The 27,637-nt window shown below is 30.1% G+C and overlaps 2 protein-coding genes across 3 annotated transcripts in view; one reads left to right on the top strand and one right to left on the bottom strand.

Annotated features, from left to right (window-relative positions):
• The window catches only part of LOC117175915, a 91,952-nt gene that overhangs the window by 4,843 nt on the left and 59,472 nt on the right, over positions 1-27,637 (bottom strand). The window contains exons 1-2 of one of the 2 annotated variants that reach the window (XM_033365763.1): positions 4,845-4,879; positions 2,628-2,898 (exon numbers count right to left, since the gene is read on the bottom strand). In XM_033365763.1, coding sequence (XP_033221654.1) covers positions 2,628-2,882 — 255 coding nt within the window. In that variant the 5' untranslated portion in view covers positions 2,883-2,898; positions 4,845-4,879. Of the gene's footprint in view, positions 1-2,627; positions 2,899-4,844; positions 4,880-27,637 lie in introns of those variants that run through there. The other variant, XM_033365762.1, reaches the window with a different exon arrangement.
• LOC117175913 (SET and MYND domain-containing protein 4-like) overlaps positions 1-27,637 on the top strand; it is a 244,672-nt gene that overhangs the window by 165,555 nt on the left and 51,480 nt on the right. The gene's annotated exons all lie outside the window — the stretch shown is intronic.

The raw sequence follows: 27,637 nt of genomic DNA, 5'->3' as shown, positions 1-27,637 counted from the left end.
AGATTTCTAACATTTCAATTGATAACAAATATTTCCAATTTAGATGGTTTAGTGAAGTTTAAATTAATTAAGACATTTCCAAAGGATTCCGAGTAGTATACAGGAATTTAAGCGATTTCAAGAAATATTCATCAATTTCAATTTATTTATTAAGAATTCAACTAGCTTTAAGATATTTAAATATTGTGAAGATTCCGAGATGTTTCAGGAATTTCCATTGATTAAAGGGTGGGAGGGGATTGCCAAGGCAAGTAGAGAGGTTTCCAGGGGTTTAATTTCTAAGGATTACCCAGTGTAAATTCGGCTTATGTTTATGGAGTTTGAGAGTTTTATTGTCTTTACAATATTTAACATATTTCAAAGATTCGGAAATATTCCCACGGATTTAGGTTCAATCGATTTCAAGTTATTTTAAACCTTTCGAGAAATCCCTCAAGATTCGGATTTATAAAACTGAAAGGTCTAAAGCGATTTTCAGAACTTTCAGTTTAACATGGATTTATGGGATTACAAGGATCTTAAGCAATTTCAAAAGATATCCGATTAAAATTAAAGATTTAATCGATATTTGTGTATTTTAACAGAAATTACAATAGATTAAGAGATTCGCAATTATTCCCGCCGGTTTAATGTGATTTCAGAAATTAAGTTTAAAGTGCTAAACGGAATTTTAAATGGTATAAAATTCATAAGAATAATTTCAATGGCTTTCAAAAAATTAATCAGTTTCCGAATGATTCCAAATATTTGGAAAAAATTAAAGATTTTAATCGATATTTATGTATTTTAACAGAAATTCCAATAGATTTAGGGGTTCGGAATTATCCCGCCGATTCAACGTGATTTCAGAAATTTAAGTTTAAAATGCTAAACGGAATTTTAAATGGTTTAAAATTCATAAGAATAATTTCAATGGCTTCAGAGATTTCATCAGTTCCCGAATCATTCCAAACATTTGGAGAAATCCCTAAATTTACAGAATTCAGCGAAATCTAAGGATTTTAGACGCTTTATGTGGTTATTAGCATTTCAATCGACTACAAAGACTTCAGTTTAAATCATTTTATATCCTTCCAAATTTAAGTTTAAAAGATCCCTAAATAGTATAGAGGATTAAAAATTTCAAAGAATTTAATAGCTTTAAAACATTTACCATTAGTCAAAACCTCCAGAAATTCAGGAGGATTCTCGTAAATTTAAAATATTTGGTGAATTTTAAGGTGGATTCAAGTAAAGATATTTGACATCTTCCATATATCTAAGTATTTCTATGGATTTAAGAGGACTGTCGATAAGAATTGAAATGAATTTCTTCAAAATTCAGGAAGCCCTGAGAATAGTAATTTGAAAGAATGTAAGCTAGTATAAAGAATACTCTCGAAAGGCTCAATGAGGAACCAATCAGATCACCTTGGGAAAGATTCAAAGAACTAACTAGGTGGCTTGCCTGGGTTTTGCATGGTATGCTCGGAGGAGCGACTCATGTTCAACAAGGAAGAAACCACGCCCTTGAGCTGATCCTCTAAGCCCTCCAGCTGATCCATGTCGGAGTGCTGGGGGGGAGGGGGCTTCCGGTGCCCGAAATTCCGTAGGGCTGCCGGAAGAGGATTGAATAGTCTGGGTAGCCGAGGAGCCTCGGCCGCCAGGATGGCTTAAACCCATTTCGCTCAGAGCCGCCCCCGCCTCCTGGAATCCGCAGTCATTCCTAAACCGGAATTTCATTACTTCGAATTCAAAGAGATAGACTCTGCAGATCCTAGAGGAGAACTTGTGCTCTCCACCACAATTGGCACATCTCACCGGAGAAAGTTTGTTGGAGCATTCCTCGATGCGGTGGAATTCTGCACAGAATTCACACGTCGGCCTCGCAGCCGACATTGGTCCGATCCGTGCCGGAACCTCTGACAGGCGAAGCACCTCTTCAGGGGAGGTATGACACGAATGACATTATCCCCGAAGCTGGAGAGATAGATGACCTTAGGAATCCTTGAGCAGGCAAAAACAAATTCCACCCGTTCATCCAGGGTGCCATCCTGCTTGGTCCTGCGCCTAATGGAGGTAATGAACGACCTAACCTCCTCAATGGTCCTGCTCAAGATTTCAGAGGCGGAGTACCGCACAGGAACACCGTTGAAAAATGCTTTTTTAAGAATTAGAGAGGGGGGATGGAAACAGTGTACCCAGAATCCCTCAGCTCCTGGGAAAGTACCAGGGTGTTCGCATCCTCCATGCTATCACAGAAGATCTTTACTCGGTTCTGCCCGTTCCTGTAGATCTGTCGGGGACCAAAAATGACACTCCTAATCCTACCCGCCAATGCAAAGGAGTCGTATTTCCCGACATTTCTGCCTCTCGTACTGCACTCTAGGAAGACCAGAAAGGGGGGGGGGGACAGCACCGCCAGAGTACAAGGCCGGTGCAGCACCTGGCCTTGACCACTTGATGTGATCATCCGGGTAGGAGGAGGGGAGTTGCCCATCTATCAAAGGCCCTTTATTACTTTGACTGGCATCTCTGATGACAGTGGAGTGAAATAACTGATCCCGCTCCGAAGCTCTCTCTTCAGAAGAGTGACTTTTGCGGGTCAGATTGCTGGCAGACTCAAGAATAGGATAACAATACATTACCCCGCTCCTGTTAATTATTTCCAGGCGACTTTCCTTCAGGGAGGCCGCCTGGAGAGGGGAGGTACCGGGCCTCTTGGCTGATTCTGGTCTGGGGGAGGGTTCTACTTGAACCCTGGTCGGAAATCCGTTAGGCTGCGGAAGCGTCCCATCCCGGGCTGCGTTGTGTGCACTTCCGAACCCGCCCTTGTTCGTACCTTTGAGAGGCGATGCCGAACCCAAAAAATTTGGCTTGCCACCAGACCTGGACTGATCCATCTTGGAGAATCGAGACCTAAAAAAGAAGCTCAATTAATTGCAATACCGTGTAAATATATTGAAAGTCTGTGAACTTCCAGCCCTCAGCTACAAGTTATAACTAAATTAAGTTAAACTAAGAACCTTGCCCACCCATAAAGCAGGACAGAGAGGACTTTAATTAATTTAGCGAAGCTGGGTGAAGCAGCCGAACCCTTTTGGAAGTCGCAACCGATCCGGTCATAAGCATAATTTAATACAGTATAGATGCAGTCAGAGGTTTTAATGTTAGGCAAGAGGAGAAAATCAAAATAAACAAAATTCAATTAAAATCTGAGCCAAATAAAATGTGAGTGGAATAAATTAAGACCTTACAAGCACAGGACAAATAATAAACAGCAATACGAAGCAAGATAGGAATGTAAGCGCGGGATGTGAAAACAGGGAAAACAGGAGGCAGCTGGTTGACGAGGTAAACAAAGCCGGTTAGTTGCTTGTCTTTGTCGGTGTCCAAGTGAGAACCATAAACACACATGACCTTGCCTTTGGGTGATGAGCAGACTCTGCCTAAGTTGTCTAAATTCTCGGCTTACCCCAAGAGCATGGAGACTGATATGCTCCAATATGCGGTTGCGAAAACAATGCAGTTCCTATGATCCGCAATTAACTAGTAGCCTTCACAATAGGATATAAGACCTTTGATAAAAATTCCTCAATATCACATTCACTTATTGCACAACTTTGCCAAAAACATTATTGAATTAAGGTTCCACAGAATAATACACAGCGACTGGTGACTGTTAGTGCGCTGATTTTGAATTATATAAATATTTAGATTTAATATTTATAACAAATAATGATTGACAAATGTCCAAATAGAATACTCCTAATCCTAAAATAAGATTTTGGATTGGCAGATACACAAAACTAGATTTTAATGAAAAAGAGGTTATGAATTCTAAGTTCAGAGAAATAAATAATTTTTGTTTGTCCCAATGATTGATCTCGTCTCAGTCAAGTTTTAAAATTAAATTTTGGTTTATTTCCGATAATGTGACTTAGAATAAAATCACTAAAATTACCAAAAATGAATTAAGAATAATGATTTACTGCACTGATAAATGTTGTATCATACATTCTTGTAATAACTTGAAGAAGGATTGAGTTACAGTTACTAATTAATAATTGTATGAATATTAAAGAATGTATAATATTGTATACAAATAATCGAATCATATTTATACTATTAACCCTCAAAGTGTATCGTTAGTAAACCGATCATTAAGTGTATCGCGGGTGTTCGACACCCGAGCGACTTTGAACGTTGATTACTCATCCGCTATTGAATATTTCGATACCAAAATTTAATCCGATATAGTTCAACATATCTTTTTTAGTATACAGTGGGTATTTTAATTATTTACTTAATTTAATTATGCGAGAAAAATAGTTGAAAGAAAAAAAAACGGAAAAAATGGATTTTTTACTTAAAAAATCCTATCTTGAGTAATTTTTAATATTTTCAGCTAAATATTTGGAATTGTACTCTTGAAATACAATGCTTTCAGGGGAAAAAATATTTATTTATAATATTTATTTGCACATATGAAGTGCCAGTTTTTAGTGTAAAATAACTCATCAATTTTTAGCCATTTTCATCAATTTATTTCCAAACAAAATTATTAAAATGATGTAAAAATACAAAAAAATGAAAAAAGGTTGAAAAAAAAGTATTAATTTAAAAGAAACTAGTAGTGGACTTTTTCAACGCACGCACACTCGTTGCATATGCCCACGCGGCGTTGGTTGCACATTGGGGCCAGGCAAGAGCGTGGTCGGAGGTAAGACATGTGCAATGCAAAAAAGTGCTAAATAATTAAAATAATTTTTTTCACTTCCGATGATGTACTTATATTAAAAGAACACCAACCATGTACAATAATACAAACCCAAAATTTGCTCCTAAAACACTTTTACACTTACTAAGTGCACGGCGGGTGTCAGGCACCCGCGGATTTTCGAACGTCTACTTTGGGCAGTTGCTGTCCGTATACTAACGTTTGCCAATCTATACTGACATACTTTACTTACAGTTAGTGATCTCAGTTAAAGGTAAATGGCGACACATACTCAATTTTTTCAAACTAAGTAATGTTTTTGAGAGCTCAAAAACGTTTGCGGGTCTCAAACACCCGGCATGAACTTTGAGGGTTAAAACTAATATTTTTTGCTTAAAACTAAAAATTCTTATTACCATTTTATTAACATTTTGAAACATTTAAAATGCTAAATTTAAGGAAATTTTTTTTTCTGAAGTCTGAATTAATAACGTTTTTTGCATGAAAATCGCCATTTTTATCTGTTACTTAGAAATTCTAATTTTGGATTAAAAAATTAGTTTGGATGCATTTTCCAATTATTATTTATCACAAATATTAAATCTCAATATTTCTATAATTTAAAATCAGTGCGCTAACATTAACCAATAGGGTTGTCGGCGCTACGCAAGCGTAGTTTTAGAAGTTCCTAAGATTGAAGACACTGAACGATTCTGGATCCTTTTCAAGCCTTCTTGTGATAACATTGTTGCTGCGTTGACGTGATTACCGATGATTATTCAAGAATGGGTCAGAAATTGCAATACGTGTACTCTAAGTGTTGGAAATCATGAAGTCACCGTCCATCATTCCAATGCATGTATTAAAGTGTTTGTAAGACCAAATTTGTCAAAAAAGAGTTCAGGAAATTAATATAATTTAAGGAATTCAAAGAAAGTTTACGAAATTAATGAAATTGGCAGAATTCGTAGAATTCAAGGAATTCACATAAATCACGGAATTCACTGTATTTGCGTAATTAATGAAATACATAGAATTTATGGAATTCACGAAATTCAACGAATACACGGAATTCATTACATTCGCGTAATTCGCGGAATGCTATGGATTTATGGCATTCGCGGAATTAATGGAATTCAAGGAATTTACCTAAATCAAGGAATTCACTGGATTTTCGGAATTTAAGGAATTTATGGAATTTACGCTAATCACAAAATTCACGAAAGTCGTGGAATCCACGGGATTAATTCATGGAATTTTTACAATTCACGGAATTCATTAAAATTATGGAGTTCATTAAATGAGCTTAATTTAATGTATTCATGGAACATAGAGTATTCACAGAATTGGCTGTAAATACATAATTTATGAAATTCAAGGAATTCATTAAAATCACGGAATTCAGTGAATTTTCGGTATTTACGGAAATTATGGATTTCTTTGAATTTATGGAATTTCGTAAATTCTTTGGATACCGTGAATTTCTTGAATTCCTCAAATTCCGAAAAATAGGTGAATCTGATGAATTGTATGAATTCCATTAATATCGTGAACTCTATAAATTCAAAGAATTCTGTGAATTCCATAAATTCCTTGAATTTCATGAACTGCGTGAATTAACTGAATTCCATGAATCCGTGAATTCCTTAACATCAATGAATTTCTCGAATTCCGTGTATTACTTGAATTTCTCAAATCCCGCGAAATCAATTGATTCTAGAAATCCCATGAATACAAAGCATTCCGCAAATCCCATTAATTCCTTGAATTCCATGAATACGCGGTTTATATGCTATATATTAACAATAGTTTTGGCTCGGTTAGAAAACGTATTTTTCCCCGTGGAACAAGTGTCCTAAAAAATAATTTGGAATTCTTTTTTTAATTTTTTCACTTCAACATGTGTGTAGATATCCAACCGCAAATATGATAGATTAGTGTGACTGGCTACTGGAAATGTATTGTAAAATTAAAATACATATGAGATACTTTAGGGAGCGTCCATATATTACGTAACGTTAAACGCTGGGTGGGGGGTCCAAATTTCGGTTACGCCCATGTTAAAGTTACATTAGAAATAGCGTTACGAGGGGAGTCGGGCAGTGTAAAATGATTGAGAAAAACGTTACGTAATATATGGACGCTCCCATCCCCATACCAGCATTTGGAAACTACAACATTATGTATATCATCGTTACCTCAGGTTTCAGAAATAAACTGCCAATACATGTAGTGGAAGTTTCCAAGATAAATTTTTACGACCTTGACTTTGCCACAGATATGGATTTCAAAGTTGTGTAATTAATTTAGAAAAAACTAAGAGTCACATCAAAAACTTAAAAACACCTCTAGATTCGTCTCGGAAATATCTCCGTGTGCATTTTTTGTTTTTTGTTAAAACATTTTTTTTTAACAATTACGCCATTTGTTATATTTCTGCAATTGTTATAAAAAAGTATGCATCGGATCGAAAACCCAAGTTTAAAAATTTGTTTAAACAAAAATACAAAAAATTCACACCCAGATATTTTCGAGACGAATCCAGAGGTGTTTTCAATTTTTTGATATGACTCTTAGTTTTTTCTAAATTAATTACACAACTTTGAAATCCATATCTGTGACAAACTTCAAGGTCGAAAATTTTTAACAGTGTAAGGAAACAAAATTTTTAGCGGAAGTTAGTTCTGATATTTCGAAGTATTTCTTGTGATAAAGACCAATGACCGGACGACTTTCTTAAGCATCAATGATCTAATCTTTTCAAGACAAATTTGCCTTAAGGAATAATGTCCAGATCTCGCATCTTTTACACCCTGAGCAACTCTTGAACCTCAGTCTTGTATTGATTTATGAGTACAAGTTTTTTTCTAGCGAATTATGTAAGTCTGCATATATTATAAATTAAAGAAGTAATTCATTTCGTCTGACGGTGTCATCAAAATTAAAACAAACAGAGTTATCGTCTAACCATTATTTATTTTTAGAAAAAATCCTTAAGTTTCGGCAACTACTGCGTACTTTTTTTAAAGGTGACATAAATATAGTTAGAGTTAATTAATAATGCAAAACAGAAATAAGAAAAATTATAATTTTACAATATAATATAGATTTTACAATGAGTTAAAGAATTGAATTAATTAAAAATTATTGAAGAAAAAACTTCATTTATGTAAAAAATTACATTATTTTAATACAAAGAATACTATACTGGTTAGGATAAGGAAATAGAAAATGAGTACTGATGAGGTATCGCGAAATACAAATTAATTTGAAGTTGTAAGAACAAAATTTTAACTAATAATTAAGGTCATATTTTATCATGCTTTGATAAATATTATGAATGTTTAAAATTTCAGTCTTAAAATTAACAGAAATATTACAAAATTTGTTTACGAATGTAGGGTCAATGACATGTCTTTGATAAGTATATTTTTCGGTAGCTAATATTTTAATATTATTAAATTCAAAATTGAAATGATGATTAATACTCTAAGAATGTTATGACAAAACTGTATTTAAATCTTCAATTTCAAAATCTCTTTTGTGTTCAACAATTCAAGTTTTTAATCTCTTCCCTGTTTCGCCAACGCACTACTACAAACTTTATTGCAACATTTGAATTTTATCAAATAGGTAACACCAAATTTTCAATGTCATCACTTGATTCACAGTTATCAAAGGGAGAGCATCGTTTTTTCGTTGCTGTTCCTACCTACTCTAATTTTTCTTACCTTGATACTCGATCTGTATGAGTACCGAAGCGTTGGTGAATAGTATTTACAAATGTTTTCTTACTGTGATTTGATAATAATAAAAATAAAAAAGACGATAGAAATAAAGAAAAGGCAAAGGGTTTAGGTTAATTGCCTTTTAATTTTTCTTTCTTCTTTTTTATTTTTGTCCAACAAAATTTATTTAAAAAAATATATATTATATTTTTTAAGAGTATCTTTTTGAAAATTACAATAGGAATATTTTATGGTAGATGTACAAATTTGGTCGTTGGATGAGACCATGTATTTAAAGTAAGGTAACTTTTAAAAAAATGTATTGTATGTATCAATTCATTTGTTCTTCTTACTAGTTCTATTATATATCTCATGAATGTGTTCTGTAATAATATCATTAACTAAATTAAGAGAATAATTATAACACGCTAATGTTGTTCTAATTAGTTTCAATTTTCTTTTCTAATTTGAATGACACTCAATTTAACATACTTATAAACTAAACCTTTTATTAAACCAATTTTAAGACCAAATAAATTATTTCAATTTGATGTACCAATTTTTTAATAAATCGCCATTTGGAGTATTCTATACTATTAAACACATTTTGGAAAAAAACAAATTTGCTTGAAGTAACGATTTCAAGGATATTAATAGTGTATCTTTTATAAAAAATACGTTTGAATTCTGATAAAACAAAAGCTCTCTTTCAAGATCTTGTAAAACTGAATCAGAAACTACTAGAGATAAAAGCGAACAATTATCAACATTAATTTTTTTTGGAATATCTCTAAGTTTTCAAATTTTTTTCATACACGAATTAATGTTTACAGACACTAGCTTTAAAATATTTAAAAAAGTATTCAGATGAATTTTAGGTAGAAGAAACAACTGTGGAAATTATCAGTCTTTAAGTTAAATTTGATTTGTGAACCTCTAGGAGATCATTAGCTTTCGCTCTAACACTATTGTGATTTTTTAAACGTTATAACCATTGATCATTAAATAATCTTTTGTTTTTCTATATGCACGGAAAGAAAGCGTATGGTTGTTAAAGCCATTGAAATATTTTTGCACGTAATTTTGCTGAGTTATCCACAGTCATAGTTGATACGGCTTAAGATATGGATCCATGTACTAAGTCAAACGGTTGTGTGAACCATAGACATGTCTTTGACCGATGTATAGATAATCCAACCATACTTAGGATCTCCTGTCCAATCTAAACGACTCTTGTATCCAATGCAGTGACTATATGGGGCACACAACCATATCTTGGGGTATGATTTGGATGCAACCCACACTCAGCGCATCATTGTAGTTTCTAATGCCACTGTGACAGTCAGTTTCTCCAGTTAGGAAGCATTCCGACTATTTTGAGATTGTGAGTTACGTGACTTGTGAAATGGGCCCAGAATGCAGAAATATTCTCAAGAATATTGGTTTTGCCATTTACATAAACGATTTTGAAGGTCAATTTGATCCTCACGTACTGGCATTATTTAAACAAAATTCCAACCTGAAAATTCGCACTCTAACTTTAGGTTACCTTCACTTTGAAATTGTCAACTTTGACATCTATTTTCTTCAAACTGCATAATATGTCATCATAGATGAGTTACCTATTTTAGTAAAGCAGGTGCGTTCCGCTAGCACCTCTACAACTGAATTGCAATTTTTTATGCCATCATTTTGTGTTTCTTTTGAGGTCCGATGCCGATTTTTGGGCTCCTTTAGTTTTCTAAAAAAAAACTGACTTTTGGGTGAAGAAGTTAACCGCTAGCAGCTTTAGTACAGAAAATTTGAAAAATTGAAAAAATCAACAGCGCCAGAATTTTTTGGCTTTTTTTGGGCTCTTCAAAAATGAAAAAATTAAATTTGACAAAGCAACCCCTATCTTCTAAAAACTACTCTTAAAATTAAATATGCACCTAAACTAAATGTAAGCATATCCGAATTTTGGGCACCCATATCGATTTTTGGGCTCTTTTATGTTTCTCAAAAAACCTCACTTTTAGGTGAAGCTGCTAATTGCTAACACCTTTCGTACAGAAAATTTTAAAAATTGACAAAATCAACAGCGCCAGAATTTTGGGTGCTCAAACTTGCGAGCGAAACAAGCTGTGGATACAGCATGCCATGAGAATGTGCCCGCTAAGTGGGCAGATTTTTTAAACATGTGTTTATTCTAAAATCTTCAACTTCTCTATTGAAAATTGAAGACCTATTTTTCAATCAATCAAAATTTTTAATCTAACCTTCTCAATTTGTATATTTTTTTATTTCGGAGACTAACTGTCGTAAGTCAAATAACTTTTTAATAGATCCATCAGATATAACTTTTTTAAATTTCTAATCATTGACATTTTGTTTGAAAGTTAAATTTAGTTTTTTGAAATTTAGGAATTAAGTTGCAATTTAAATTTTGTACATTATTTTTATTTAAGCGTTGTTGAATATGTACTGGTATTGAGGCATCATTTCTAAATCTAATTAAAAAAGTGCGATGTACCTCAAGAGTAAGAAATCTTCTATTGGCGTGTATCCAATTTCGAATTTGTTATCTTGTAGGCAGCTCCATACCTCTCACTGGTGTAAGATCAATAACCCATGGTAACTAGAACGTTGTTGACTTTTTGTATGATATAAAGATTTGAAGAACTTTAGTTTTCAATATAGAAATGAAAGATTTTAGATCAAACAGATGTTTCCAAAATGTATACAATGTTTAAATCCCTGATGAGGTCGCTGAAACTTTAGCTTGGGGTAAAAAATTTAGTGTTCCTTTAAATGGAAATAAAATTGCTATTAACAGCTCGGTCGCAAATATAACTCAAGTAGTTTCAAATCATAATAATATAAATAGTTTTAAAAATTTAGGAAAATCTGTGAAGTTATTTGAAAATTTGTAGAAGGAACAGAAAGATTTCATCTTTGTAAAAGCCGATAAGCGCAATTTAATCGTTGCAGCTAACAGAGATTACTATAACAAACAGTTGAAAACATTCTCAAGAATAATATTCTGTATAAAAACATAAAAACTATTATGGGTACAACAATTGAAAATAAAAAAATGATGTAGCTATTTGATGAAAAAACAAAAGATTAATTAATGATCAATACGCATACCGTTTAAGAATTAATACAAGTGTTATAGCAAAAGATTATGCTCTCCCAAAGGTTGACAAATCAAGTTTAACTTAAAGACTGATTGTTTCCACAGTTGGTACTTCTACTAAAAATTTATCTCAATATGTTTTGAATATTTTAAAGCTAGTTTCTGTAAACATTAGTTCGTTTATAAAAAAAGTATTTGAAAACTTAGAGATATTCTAAAAATCATTAATGTACCTAAAAACCGTTCAATAGTTTCCTTAGATGTTGTGTCAATATTTCATAGCATTCCACTAGATCTGGTTTTATATAGCATTGAAGAACAACTTATTTTAAATCATAAATGAACAGAAATAAATAAGAATTAATTGTTCATAGCCACTAGAATTATTTTCAATTTTACTGTACGAGTAGTTTGAATGGATTGATGCTTGTAATAAATTTTATTTAAAAGTTACCTTACCGTACAAAGAAGGTTTCTCTAAACGTTCAAGAATTTAATTTAAAAAATTTATATCAATGTTTATTTCAAAAATACTAATAATATGGATAAATATTTATTGAAGAAAAAACACAGTAATAGTATTGAAAATTTGTCTGGTGGTACTCATTTGATAAAATACAAATGTTGCAATAAAATTTGAATATGTGAAAACAGGGAGATTAAAAACTTGAATTGATGAATACAAAAGAGATTGTGAAATTGGAGATTTAAATATACAGGCTTGTCACAGCATTTTTGGAATTTCAATCATTATTTTTATTTTAAATTAGTCAATATTAAAATATTAGCAAACGAAAAAATTCGTACCTAGGAAGTAATATTGCTGGTAATTCACAGACTGAAATCGTAAACATTTATAACATTTATCAAATCATTAGAAAATGTCACCCTTGTGAGTTAACCTTTTTTTCTTACAATTAAGAATTTAATTCAGATATGAGCTTCCTCATCCTGCGTTTTTTTAACTTGTCCATAGTTTTGACGTTCATCGAATATTGTCTTCACGTAACTTTCATGTAACCTCAATTCTCATTTTCCATTTGTCTATCCTAACCCTTATAAAGTTTTAATTATTTAAATATAATGCCATTTTTCACGTAATTGAAGTCTTCAATTTACAATGTCAATTATTATATATAATTATCAATAATGTCACATGTTTTTATCATTGCTATCAAAATTGACTTGAATTTTCGATTTTTAATTGTGTTTTTATTTTGCAGTCCTATGATTGTTTCAGAATGATCTTCCGTTATTTAGAAAGGTTTTATTCAATCAATTATTCAACTCAGGTGAAATTTCTATTATTCTGTGAAATTATTATTTTTCCTATTCCAGCTTTACATTTCTAACTAATTGTAACTATATTTAGCTTGTATTTGAAAAATACACGCAGTTGTTACCGAAACGTAAGGAATTTTTCCAAAAATAAATATGAGTTAAACGATGGCTTTGTTTGTTTTTATTTTGATGTGACTGTGAAGTGAAACGAATTATTTCTTCAATTTATATACATTCTCGGTCAAATATTAGTCTGGTTTTGTTTTTCGAATCTTTATAATTTGCATTTATTAACATTAAAGGGATTCTCACTCGCCACGCACTGCGCGTAACGTTTAAAATCCTCAGCAAAGAGCAAAAAAAAAAGCAAGTTCCGATTATTTGATAAACATCAATAACATGCAGGATGAATATGGGAGGGTCAAGATACGATCCCTGGGGCATGTCAGAAATTGCAAGAAAGACAGGAGAATATTGTTAATTGACGTGGACTGACTCTGGAACATGTTATTCAATTATCAGACAAATCCATCGCTTTGAGCTTTGCCGCAAGAATGATATGATCGGCTTTCTCAGACCTTAGAGAAGTCGTCGCGTAGAGTGTCAAACTGTAATCTGGCCTCTAATCTATTGGATAAAAAATTAGAGTAGACGCAGAGATTTATGATTGCAGACCTATCCCTCCGATGCCGTCAATTAGAATACTTGCAGAAGTTCAAGAAACTTTGAAGTGGATAATACAATCTATATTTGAGTTAGAAAAATATAACTGTCAGTTAAATGCTACTATTGGCCTAGCTAAAATTCAGTCAATGATATTTAGTATGAATATCCTGATTCAAAACTCGTGGATATAGATTTAATAAAAAATTGCACTGTAAATGATCCCTTTATGAATGATATGAGTAGTAATAATATGAGAAAACAACAGACACGAAATAGGATGTAGTCCGAAATTAAACAATGTGTAGTGGAAAATTAACTTTATTTTCTAACCTGATATTTTGAAGATCTTAATCATGAACTTCAATGTTTATTTAAACTATTATTCCTTAGTTTTATTACAAATTCAATTATTAGTTTGAAAATTTAATTATTTTGTTGAAGAGTCGTCAATTTTGTTAAAAGACAAACTTTTTTTAAATTTGTCTTTTTTTTAATTCAAATTAAATTATTTTGGTACAAAATTCAACTATTTGGTTGAGTATACACATTTTTGTTGGAAACTCATATTGTCAACCAAAAAAAAAGGAATTTTAAGCAAGCAGTTAGATTTTCCACTAAAGAAATTAGTTTTAACAAAAAATTTAAAGTTTCAACTAATGAGAATACTTTCCTGCCAAATATAGGAATTTTTAACGAAGTAGTTGAATTTTCACACACAAAAAATACATTTTCCACTTCAATGGAATATGTAGTTAAATTTTCAATATGAAAATGAATTTTCAAATAAGAAAATAGAGTTTTAATTGAACATGAAATAGTTTAAATAATTAACTTTCAGTAAAAAAATAATTTTCAATAAAATAGTAGTAAAATATGAAAGAAGTTGTTAAATAGGAATCTTTAACAAAGCAGTTCAACTTTTCACACAGTAGTTAAATTTTCAAACAAAGCAGATTAATTTTCTACCAAACAGTTACGATTTTTATCTAAAAGAAGATGCAATATATACCAAGGAAGATAATTCTTCAATACAAAAAGACACATTTTCAACCTCGATTCTTGTTTTTTATTTGTTCAAAATTCTTAATAATCTTTAATAATACTTAATAATTAATTAAATTCTTAATAATCTTCTTTTTCGAAATCTTGAACAATTTAATTAGTTTGTTAAATATTTAAATCTATACAAGTTATAAATTATTTTTCTATCGTTTTAAAATTTCTAAATATGTTTCAATCTTACTCTAAATGTTTGTAAAATGTTTCAGTCTTGCAAAACTGATAAATTTTTCTTTAAAATCTCTTAAATTTTTTATCGACATTTTTCAGCAAATCATTTTAAATGTTTAAAAATCTTTATCAATTTTGTATTAGAATTAATTTTTCAGGTTTAAGAAACCATTGAAGTTTTCCCGTGAATCTTAAAAACAAATTATTTTCTTGAGACCTTTCAAAGTTCTTAACAAGCTTCCGAATTTTTTTTCGAAATCTTTAAAAATCTACATTTGTTTTTCAATTATTTAAAAACTTTCTATATTTTGAATTATTTTTGGACCTTTTAAAAACATCTAAGTACCTTTTAAAATTATACGATAATTTTCAGAAATTAAAACAAAAATCTTTAACATTTAAAAAATTGTCTTAAAATTTTCAGGATTTGTTTTTGACAATTTTGGAAATATTTTTAAAAATTATTTGGACTTTTTCCAGGATTCTTAATACACTTTTTATTCTTTCGAAAGCTTTCAAAATTCATAAAAAGCTTCCAATTTCTTTTTTGAAATCTTCAAAAATCTACGTTTGTCTTTAAATTATTTGAAAACGTTTAAAATTATTTTTAAATCTTTTTAAAACTTTTTATTAACTTTTAAAATAATGCGATAATTCCCTTGAATTTAAAAAAAACTTCAAATTAAAAAAATACCTTAAAAATTTTCGGATTTTTTTTTTTAAATTTTGGGAATCTTTTTAAAAATCATTTTAACATTTCCCAGGAATCTTCAGTAAAAATAATTTTATCCTCTTGAAACCTTTTAAAGTTTTGAAAAAGATTCTTTTTTCGAAATCTTAGAAAATTTACTTATTTTTTCAAATCTTTACACACTTTTAAATATTTTTGAATTGTTTTAAAATGTCTGAGTAACTCTTAATCTTATTTGAATTTTCTCTAAGATTTTTTAGTCTTGGAAAATTAAAAACGTTGTTTTTAAAACCTGTTACATTCTTTTTCGAAACTTTTATTTCTAAATCATTTAAAATATTTTGAAATCTTTATCAAGTTTCTCTTTGAATTTATTTTTCAAAATAAAAAATCAATAAGAAATTTTCTATCAACCATAAGAACAAATTTCTATTTCCTTGAAACCTTTTACAATTCTTAAAAAGCTTTTAGATATTGTTTAAAATTTTCAAAAAAGATACATTTTGTTTTTGAAAATTCTGAAATCTTACTAAATTACGAATTATTTTTTGATTTTGTCAAAACTTCTAAACCATCTAAATATCTTTTAAGATTATTTTAAGTTTTCTAAAATTAAAAAAAAAAATACCTCTAAATCTTGAAATAGTAGCACTATTAAACTCTGTTTCTCAAAATAATTCAGTATTCTTTTGAGATGCAATAAAAATGAGATACGAAAACAAGCAATGAAACTTTTCATTGTTAAAAATGAGATGCAAGTAAATTCACACCAATGGTTCTCTGCGAGGGAAGTAAATCTACAAGATTATTACCGAATAGAAAAGAGTAGTTTCAGAGCAAACTTAATTTAACGTGACATGAATAGAAAAATCCGGGCTTCTGGTTATACCTGACCGGAATACAGGAAGCTATGAATCTGGGGAAGCTGGGCTGAAAGGGGTTTTAAAATTTAACACGTGGCTGTTCTTGAACAATGAACTTCATAAATGTTATGTAGCTATATACGGAGTAGCTCAGCCTTGAGCACTGAAGCCGAAGTCGTTAAACTTGATGATGACATTGTACCACTTGAGATTAACCCCTTTATTATCCTGATAGTATGTTCCCAGAATGCCTTAATCAGACTTACAAAAAAAAACTTGATTCGTTATTTCGCGCGATAAAAAAGAAAACAATGTTCTATTTTAATTAAAATTAATATAAATTTAATTAATTTAATTTAATTAATTTATAATACATTTTTATTTTAGTGTGTTGAAACCTGGGACAAATTTGAAAATTTTAAAATAGAAAATTATTATGCAGCAAATAATTATAGGATGATCAGCATTGGAATAAATACACTTTAACTTGGATACAAGACCAGTTTTTTAGTTTCTAAGAAACTAAAGAACTAACTAAAGACTAAAGAAAAAACTAAAGAACTAAATTTTTAGTTTCGAGAAATATTGTCCTAGTTATTGCTATCTGAATTAGGCAGGGCGTCCGAGAACTTTATTTTTAAAATTCACTCTTTTTTCCTTGATTAATTTTTCATTTTCCTTGCTTAATAATATAAATATAACAACATTTTAACCTTGTTATGAGCTTAACATAGAACCTTTCATTAAAGGAATAGAACAGAATTTTAAATACAAATTTAAAATTTTCAAATTGATTAATTAATTTTAAACAAAAAAATGTATTTCCTACTATAAAAGATGACTCTTTAACAAAATAATTTACTTCTCAACAAAACAATTAAATTTTTAACATAACGAATAATTTTTAATCTAAAAAGACAAATTCTCAACGAAAATATGTCATAGTTTATATTTCAATTTAAAAGGATGAAATTTATAAACACAGACAAAATTTTAAACCAAAGAATTTTCAACAAATAAAGATTTTTCACTTAAGAAAGAAATACAATTTTATTTAAATTGTTTAACCGTCAAGCTAAAAGACAAATATTCTCTAAAAAAAAATGAATTTTTAAACCAAAATATGACTTTTCAGGATAAAATTAATTTTCCACGAAACTGACGCATTTTTACCCAACAAATATAATATTTTACACTAAGAATTTTTTTTAGCATAAAAGGAGAATTTTTAACTAAAAAAGAAACTTTAAAAAAACAGGCTGAATTTTCAACTGAACAATTTTATTCTAATCAAGGAAGATGAAATTTCTTTCAAAGCAGATTTTAAGCAAAAAGTATGATTTTTGGACAAGACTTAAATTTCTAACTAAACAGTTGTCTTTTGGTCCAAGGAAAATGAAAATTCCACTATAACAGGAATTTTTAAAATTGAAAAGACAAATTTAAAAAAAACAGTTGAATTTTGATCCAAAAATGTTTCAACTGACCTCTCAACACAAAAACAGGAGTTTTAAACAAAAAGTAAGTTGTCTAGAAAATAGTTTAATTTTCATTAAAACTGTTGCATTTTATCCCAGAACAATGCAATATTTATACTGAAAAATATGAAATTTAAAATTAAAAAGACAAGTTTTAATCCAAAAAAGATTTCAGTAGAATTACCAGTAACAAAATATGAATTTAAAAAAGTTAATATTCTACGAAAAAAGCAGAAATTTTAATCCAAAATGCCGAGGACTGAAATTCTAGAAACGTCGTAAAGCCCAGTTTTTTAAATCCAACTTTCAGTGCAATAAATAAATATTTGGAGAATCTATATAAAAAGTAGAGAACTAAAAAGGAATGATTTATTTTAGACTTCGCATAATCTCATATGAAAGTATACGAAAATATCGATTTTCCACAAATAACTTTTACAACAAATTAATTTATGAATTCCCTTGATATCTTAAAAATCTCTGATATTTAATCTATATAAAAAGCTTTAGGAATCTCTTGTTATCTCTCGATACCATGGAAAATATTTTTAAATCCATGAAAATCTCGAAATCTCTTGAAATCCATTGAAGTTTGAAATTTTTCGAAAATTCTTCAAATTAAGGATAAAGTTACAAAAGCGTCGGACCTCCAACTTTTTTGCAACTAGAGATACTTATGCATTTTGACGCGCTGATTACGAATATGATAATGAAAATTGGCTCAAATATTATTTTCATTGGAAAAACCATAAAAACGTATAAAAACATATTTTTTAAATATTGTGTACACTTAAGTCAATTTAGTAATTAACTTAATTGAACTTAAATTGTATAAATATTAAATATGATAAATCTTCGCAATCAGCGCGTCAAAATACATAAGGATACCTACTTAAAAAAAAATCGGAGGTATTTTCTGAAATTTCTTGAAATTTTATCTAAACGAAACTGCTTTCGGGACCGACCGTAATTGATTCTCCCTTTTATGCGACGATTCTCAATTACTTTAAATACACCTCATCGAAATCCCCACTACTGCCACGCTAACCGAATAATGTATTATTATGCTCGCTCCCTCTCTCTTCTTCACTTCTGCCGCGTGGCCCCACTGTCACACACTGCTTTTTTGAATCAATTGAAATTCATTGGACCGAATTAAAAACCCTTAAAATCTGTTGAAATCCTCTGAAATCCCTGGAAAACTCTTCAGTGTTAAAAAATAATTTTAAATTCGTCAGAAATTGTTTATTTAGCTTGAACTTTTCTATAGTATGTGTGACGGTTTAACGGGGGAAAAAATGCGCTAAAAATTTTCACGGTCATTGAAATTAAAAAATTCGAATTCTTAAGGATATACATTTTTTCATTGAACAATTCATAAAATGGCCTTCCATAACTTAAATGGAGAAGATGTTTCGATTGAAGAAGGCCAATTAATCAAAAGCTCACTATTTGTTTGTCAAGATGTGCGACGTTTCTTTGGCATGCGTTCGCCAAACTCATCATGCTAATTTATTAAAAAGAACACCAAATAAATATTACTTGCTTTTACAGATAAATAATATAAGATTAACAGCATATTTAAAAAATATTTTATCCTTAAGATTCACTAGTTAAAATTTAATTTCTGTTAAGCACGTCTACTTGTGTGGAAATAACCCCATTTGGCCCTATTACAAGTCGGGCACTTATCGGGGACTAGTCGGGTTATTAATTTTGACAAAGTACGCAGTCGGGGACTAGTTGGGCTTTTTGTTGCCGAAATTTCAGTTGGGGCCTGGACGGTAGTCGGTTAAGGGCTGGACGGGCCTTTTTCTTCACTAATTTCCGTGCGGGTAATCTACAGGCTCTGGTCAGGAGCTAGTGGGGCTCTGGTCGGGTTATTCTTATGTTTGAGTTTTCGTCGAGGTCTTATCAAATGAGGTAATATCTAAAAGAAAGCGTAATGATTTTTTTATTTTAAAACACTAAGCATATATTAAAGTATCTCAAACATTTTTAATATATAATTATAAAGTTAATAATTTTGTACAAAAATCAACTTTTTATAAAAACAACGATCAAAATCTACAAAAAGACGTAATCTTATTTTTTTGTAGTATTTTTTAGAAAATTGCGAATTTCTAGGAACATTTATAAATACATTTGTATGGAATTTTAAGAAAATCCATATTGGAAAAGATACATATAGATATAGGTGATATGTCCGCCGGAAGTCATAAGACTCTAAATTTGTATAGATGCTTATTTTTTAATTGATCTGAATGGTTTGCCATATTTAAATAAATTATAATCCTTCAGGTAGTTCAAATTGGAAAGAGGAAAAGTTTTTGATTAATCCGTAAAGAGCAGTATACTAGTTGTAAGCTATTCAGCACGTTACAGTTCAGATTTCGCTACCACCTTCATTTTAGTCTTGCGGTTCTGGACTGGTAGCTTTAAAAAAAATCCGCAAGGGCGCGACGTACCGCCTCTCGCGCAACAGAAATGACGCGTCGAGTGTTTAAATGTTCCCCATTAAATCTTGGGTAAATTTTAGAACTTTTAAATATTTCAAAAAATTTTATGGAGATTTCCGTAAATAATAAGTATTTTGACAAACTTTTAGGGAATGTTCCACAAATTTTGGGGAGTTTGGTTAATATTCCACACGGATGTATTATCATATAACCCCTTATAGTACCCGATCAGGTCCCGAATGGGATAAGTCGGGTCATCTGAATAGCCCCCGACTAATCTACTGTGACACTAATGGTCGGGGGCTAGTCAGACGACCCGACTAGCCCCCGACTTTAAGTGGGGTCAAATTGTCGGGAACCAGACTAGTTCCCCATTTGAATTTCTACACGGGTAAAAGAAATAAATAAATGTAAAGGACACATTTTTTATTTGATTAAACTGACGATGTAAGGTCAATTGAAGAGACAAACCTTGCGTCGTTCCATATACATTGACATAAACACACACACACACACATTTGTAAATAATAATCTTAGAATTATCTTTACCTAATTTTATTACAGAACTTAAACGTTTTTTTATTATAGGAATCGTAGCAATTAAAAGACCGTTGAACATTTTTTTTTAAATTCAGCACTTCTTCAATAAGAAGTTAAATTATTTTTATTTTAAGTGACTTCAAATTATTAATTGTTTAATCGTTATTGAAACATCAAAATCGAGCACTTTTACATATAAATTTAAAAAGTTTAAGAAAGAAAAATTAAAAGTGTAACTTTTACAGTTTAAATTTAGCACTCTCAAATTTAAACGATTTAAGGCTTTCTATTTCAAAAAATTCAGTTGCAATTTTTTAATTTTGAATATTTTATTTATCACTGCTTTCTTTAAATAGTAAAATATTGCTAAATATTAAAATATTTTTCTTCATTTAATTAAAAACTAACAAAATGAATGGTTTATAAATTGAATATTTAAGAGAAGAAATATTTTAATACAATCTGAAATTTAAAAAAGTAGATTTTTTCAAGTCTAACAGATTCAGAATCGTCTTGCGAAATTAAGTATTGTTGCATTTTTAATACTGAGCCTACAGTTCAATGTTATCGATTAGAAATAATGAATTTTAAACGCTTTTAAAAGTTTTTAATTGCTTAAGTTTTTAAAACTGCATTTTAAAATTCTCTAAATTGAAAATGAAGACCAAACATGGAACATTTTTATTGGGGAAATATTTTATAATTGCGCATTATAAACTGAATGATATCATAAATGAAAAATATTAAATTTAAATGTAAAAGGTTGTTGAAATCGAAGTTTTTTAAACCGCATCATATAATTTAATATAAAATTTGTGATATTTCACATTTTTAAATTGGGTTTCCTTGCAAAAAAGGTAATATTCCCAGACAACAAAAATGCACTGTCATCTTTAGGTCCGACGGCCACTTTGATAATCCTACGAAATTCTTTGAAATCTCATAAAATTCCTGGACGTCATTTAAAGTTGACTATATTCTCTAAATCCTTTGAAAATTTTAAAAATCCCCTAAATCTTGTGAAATCTCTAGAGTTCTTTTGAAATCCCGTACAACATTTTGAAATCTTCAATATCTTATTAAATTGATTTACAAATGTTTAAATATTGAAAATCCTCTGAGATCAAATAAAATCCGGTCAAATACGTGGAAATTCCTAAAATATCTTTAAAATTTCACTCGATTTTATTTACATTTGATACACTTTTAGAACCTCTAGAAATACTCTAAAATTCCACAAATTATCTATAAATTTGCAATATCTCTTAAAAATTCTTCAAATATTTTGAAAACTGAAATTCTTTGAAATTTTTTGAAGTTTCGATGCGTCCGATTTGAATTAGTTATATTAACTTTTATAAAACAAGAAACTAAAGTTAAATTTGGAATATTCCAGACAATTCTATTTAAGATTATAAATCTGGAGAGACAATACAAGTGTACAATTTCGTTTTCAGAATATCAATCGATTCTTCACAGAGGGAAAAAAGTTTCTAACTTCCGTTCCATTCCCTGCGTTTGTTGGGAAGTAATTCAAATAAACCACGGCAGCGACTTTTATCAACTTGCAAACAAGAACATGCAATTTATAGCTTTTAACTTAATTATGAGCAATCTCAGAGTGCAGATTTTAAACAAAATTTAATTTATATTTCCATCACGCAACATTCTACTTCTTTCAAAATCTCATTTCAAGTTATTTCCGCTTATTTTCGACGAAGAATCTCAGATAGTAGTCTGAACCAGATCTTATTATTTTTAAATTACGTAAGAGGAAAAATATACGAGAGTTCACGTGAAAATTGTATTTGGGTCGTTTGATTCTTCCCATCAAATTTTAAAGCATAATATCTTCGAGGAAAATTAAACTAGAAAAAATTATGAGAAAATTAAAAAAGAGAACCTTCTATCTTCAATAAGTGTTGAGTTATGATACTTTAAATTAACGAAACTTTTTTTAAGAGGCTAAAAAATTAAATTCTGAAGTTCTTATCTGTATTTTGGAAGTTTATTTTAAAAAAAGATATCCTTCATTAAATTGAAGTAGACTTTATTTTCAGTAAATCTAAAAAAAAAACAAAAAAACAACGATCTAGCCATAATAGTCCGTCCGTTATGACCTCCTATACAATGCGATCAATTTACCCATTTGTCCGAGAAAATTACTCGTGTTCAGTTTTTTTTCAAAATAACTCGTTTCTCAATAAATCAAAATGAATGATGTCAGGTTGAGTTGTAGATGAAGGAATTTTGATTAAATGTAACGAAATTTAATCGTCTAGCTCCATTAGATCATGAGTTACGATTATGAAAAAATCTGTCTACAAAAAAATGTACTTATAATTACAAATTAACCGATTTTACCTTGTTTATTCCTTATTTATGAGAAACTTTATTAGAGGGATCAGTTTTATAATATTTTATTATTTTATGTTGGAAACGCCAAAAATGTATAACTTATTCGTTACGGACGAACCGATGATTCTCAAGTGTTGATAATAAAGGAATCAAGAAATTAAAAAACAATTTCTAAAATGTCGTTCTCAATTAATTTGAGTTAGTCGCACCAATTCTATTAGTGAAATAAATAATTGAACGACTTTTTGTTATTTACGGTATTAAGCAATTATTATTCATTTGCTGTTAATAAAGGTTTTCTCAAAATAGGTTTCACAAAAATTTGCACAAAATTTATAATGTTGAGAATAGTATTTAAACAGTTGTTGAACAATTTATTTATTTGAAAGAAAAATTGAAAAAATGTGTATTTCTAAATATTTAAACATCCATATATGCCCGATGTCAAATGAGAATTTCAGAATTTGATTGTTCAGCCACTTTAAACAAAAAATCCAGTTAGGGACAATGCATTAATTATATTTAAAAAATTTTCCGAAATTTTAAATCGAGTACCCCCCCCCCCTTCCTAACCTTTTGAGGGGCCGTAGTTCAACTTTCAGCCAAATGCTTGGACTTTTGACAAAAAAGATGAAATTTCTACCGAAAGAGATAAATTTTCAAATCACAAAGACGAATTTTTAACAGTGTGGAATTTTCAGGCCAAACATTATTAATTTTTGTGATAAAAAAATTAATTTTAAGCTAAAAAGAGAAGCTTTCTACGAAACAGTAGAATTTACCATATATTGTTGTTTAATTTCCTTAATAATTGAATTATCAACCAAAAAGTTGAATTTTCAACTAAAAAGATTAATTTTCTAATAAAAAATATAAATTCGCAACAAAATAGATACATTTTTAATTAAATAATTTAATTTTCTACCAAATAGAACCAATCTTGAACAAAATACATACATTTCTAATCAAATAGTTTAATTTTTAACAAATTTTCCAAATTGTGTACGAAATAGTTGAATTTTCAATCTAAAAAATCAGTTTTTAATCTCAAAATGCAATAGTTTAATTATCTGTTAAAAAAATTAATTTCATGCAGAAAAAATAATTTTCAAGCAAAAAAGTATTTCAAATTAAATTATGAATCTTTATGCAATAGAAATAAATGAAAAATGTCGAAGAAAGTAGTTTAACTTTTAACCAGTGAGTTTGATTTTCAACCTAAAAATATGCATTTTCAGAAAAACTATAATAGTTCATACTTCAACCAAATAAGATTATATTTTAGATCAGAAATAGTTGAATTGAACCAGAATACGAATTTCCCACAAAATACTTGAATTCTTAACTGAAAAAACTTAATCTTCAACAAAAAATTGCCTTTTTAACCAAAATATTGACTGTCTACCAAAAAACGAATTCTTGAGAAAAATTAATTAATTTCAAATTAAATACTTCCATTTTCAACTAGAAGGATTAATTTTCATCCGAAAAAGGCAAATTTCTTATAAAATACATTGAGTCTCGACCAAGTAATTGAATATTCAACTGGAAAAGATAGACGTTTACAAAAAATGGAATAGTTAAATGTTCAGTTTACAAAATTAATTTTTAATCTGACAGAATTCAAACAAATTATCAATTTACAACCAAAGAAATAAATCTTTAAATAAAATGATGAATCTTCAACTAAAAAAATTGATTTTTAACAAAAGTATTTCAACTTTCGACTAAAGTAGTTCTTAGCAAATTGTTGCATTTTTTAGTCGAAAATACCAAATTTGTACAAAACAGTTCAATTTTGAACCCGAGAATGTAAATTTAAATTTTCAACCGAAAAGGTAATTTGCAACCGAATCAAATTTATTTCTAACCAAAATTTTCCAGTTTAAACCGAAAAAAGATGAAATTTCTACAAAAAAATACATTTTTAAACCGAAAAAGAATAAAAATGTCAATCAAATTGTTGAATTTTAAAGTCAAAAGACGAATTTTCAACAGAACAGTTAAATTATTAACAAAAAAGACGACTGTGAAACCTGTGATAAATGGATAAGAATTTTTATCATTTATTGACTAAATAATAATACTTTAAATCAACATTAAAGTTAAATTTTAATATTAATAGAAATATTAGGTTAGAAAACTGACAATTTTGCGTTAAAAATAAAGCGTCGGACTAAGCAAAATTATAGATCCTAATGAAATGAATCCTAAGTAAATATCACTGTATCTTAAAATGGGGGAAGGGGGGGTGAGAGTTTCAGAAAGACACGTCTTATAATTTGTGAATGTCCCTTATTATATTTTATACTTTAAAGAAATGTTGTTAAGACAAAAGTTTTTCTTATCCCTACGTCCTTTTTTTTTAAATCAAATTTTTGGTGGTAATTTTTTTTTAGCAAAAATAGCGATTATTCACGAAAAAGTTCGCCATTTTCTAGCTGTAAAATCTCTTTAATGTAAAAAAACGACGTAAGGGGCAGGTATTTTATACGTAAAAAGTGTGTATAAAATTTGAAAAGAATCGAGGCAGTAGTTTTTGAGTGGAAGTTGGCACCGACTTTGAAAATGGTAGCTTCGAGTAAGACGCGTTTGGAAAGGTAAAGGAAAAAATTAATTTTTTTAACTTACACTATATCATCGATTCCAGCTGCATAAATCACATTTCCTTCTTCTTGCGTCGAAGGGGCGGAGACTTAAAGGTCAATAGCTTAAAGAGTTTTGCTCACAATTACTTAAAATTTTGACACAACATTGTTGAAATGTTGTAAAATAAGAAAATGCAAAAAAAATCCATTTTTTAAAAAATACAAGACCCTAATCCCCCCTTAAGATCCTATACATCACGATCACCTTATACGCCAAGTACACCTTATACATCAAGATTAACTGCGAAAGCAGGCACCTTCTAAAAGTTGATCGCGATTTTAAGACAAGGAGAAAGATTGACATGCAGGTTCCTCCTAAGCCTTAAGATCCGAAGGAAATGCAAGTCGCCTTTCGTGAGAATATCTCGAAGAATTCAGACTTCTGGATCATCAATTGTTCAGTTCATGGTGTTGCGAGAGCGTTGGCTGATTCAAATCAAAGGTTAAAACCGATGATGGATCAAAAGACTAGGAGACGCTTGCTCCAACTGAACAAGAAGATTAATTGGCCAATACAGAATGCGCCCTGCGTTCTGTGTGTGATTGATTACACAACTCTGGTACGCGTTCTATCTGATACAACGAGGAGAATAAAGAATGGGGTATCACTGACCCATCGCGCCTCTTCAGAAATAAATGAAGGTGAAAGAAGACACTTATAATACTTATAACTTTTCCGCTGCAGTACCAGATAGCATCAAGAACTTCTGGTTCAAGAAGTTTACTTTTACACATTACCATCTGGCCAACTTACCAACTTGGCTATAAAAAAGGCGTAGTTAGAGAACCTGCTAATTAACAGAAAAAGAAGTACAAAATTTCAGAGAACGTCGCATCTATCTAGCAATTATATAGGATAAGATAGTTATAAACAATAATTATATTGTTTAAACAAATATGTTCATTAAACTTCAGTGATGCTTTCCTCGCCTCAAGTGAAAAGTAGACGAAAAGTTGAATATTTCAAAAAAAATGGCAACTTTCTAGTTCTATTCAAAGAGGATATTAATGAAAATAATAATAAATTGTTTAAAACAATTTTCTTTTACCTTGAATTAATTATTGCCTAACTCAAACCGTAGGCTTTAGCTGTGCGGTGAAACTCGACTCGGGAAGAGTTCAGATGGTTTTCTGCAGTTTTCCTCTCTACTGGCCAAACGTTCAGGCAAATGCGAGTACTTCTATTGAAGTTGGATGCAGCCGCAGGTTATCACTGGTTGTTATTAAATTCATACAGTGATTCTAAGTCCACTCTAGTAAAAAAATTGCAGAGACCCAGTGAAATGGAGTCGTCTGGTTTTACATATAAGTTCTCATTATAAAGGATTTAAATTTATACTTCAGCAGCGAGAGAGACCCACGTTTAGACCTCGGTTTCGCCGGCGTTTTAAAACAATAGTACATGGTTCTTAACCGCAAACGAATTTTCAACAAGCGTGAAATTTGCAGTCAAACAACATTTGTTAGTCATTAAATGAAAAGAATTTTATTAAAAAAATTTTATTTTCAAGTTCAAAAGAAAGGCTCTATACAAAAGAGTTGAGTTTAAAAAAGAATTTTTTTAATTAACCAAATAATTGAATTATCAACCAAAAACTTGAATTTTTAACGACAAAGATCAAGTTTCTACTAGAAAAGATGAATTCACGGTAAACCTATGCGAGTTAATTTACTCGTTTATTTGCGTAAACTTATGCGCGTATGTGTGTTAAACTGAAAAATTCGGGTAAGACGTGTTATTTTGCGCGGATTATCCGTGTTAACGTTCATGTCTGCTCTACGTGAGTAAATTAACTCATTCATCCGTGTAAAATTACACAGATGCCTGCATTAAATGTGCAAGTATATACAAAAACGCGCATGCGCGAGACTGTTGGT

The sequence above is a fragment of the Belonocnema kinseyi genome, chromosome 7 (assembly GCF_010883055.1).
Source record: "Belonocnema kinseyi isolate 2016_QV_RU_SX_M_011 chromosome 7, B_treatae_v1, whole genome shotgun sequence".
NCBI lineage: Eukaryota > Metazoa > Arthropoda > Insecta > Hymenoptera > Cynipidae > Belonocnema > Belonocnema kinseyi.
The sequence above is the reverse complement of the archived record's forward strand: the minus strand, read 5'-3'. Positions and strand labels throughout refer to the sequence as shown.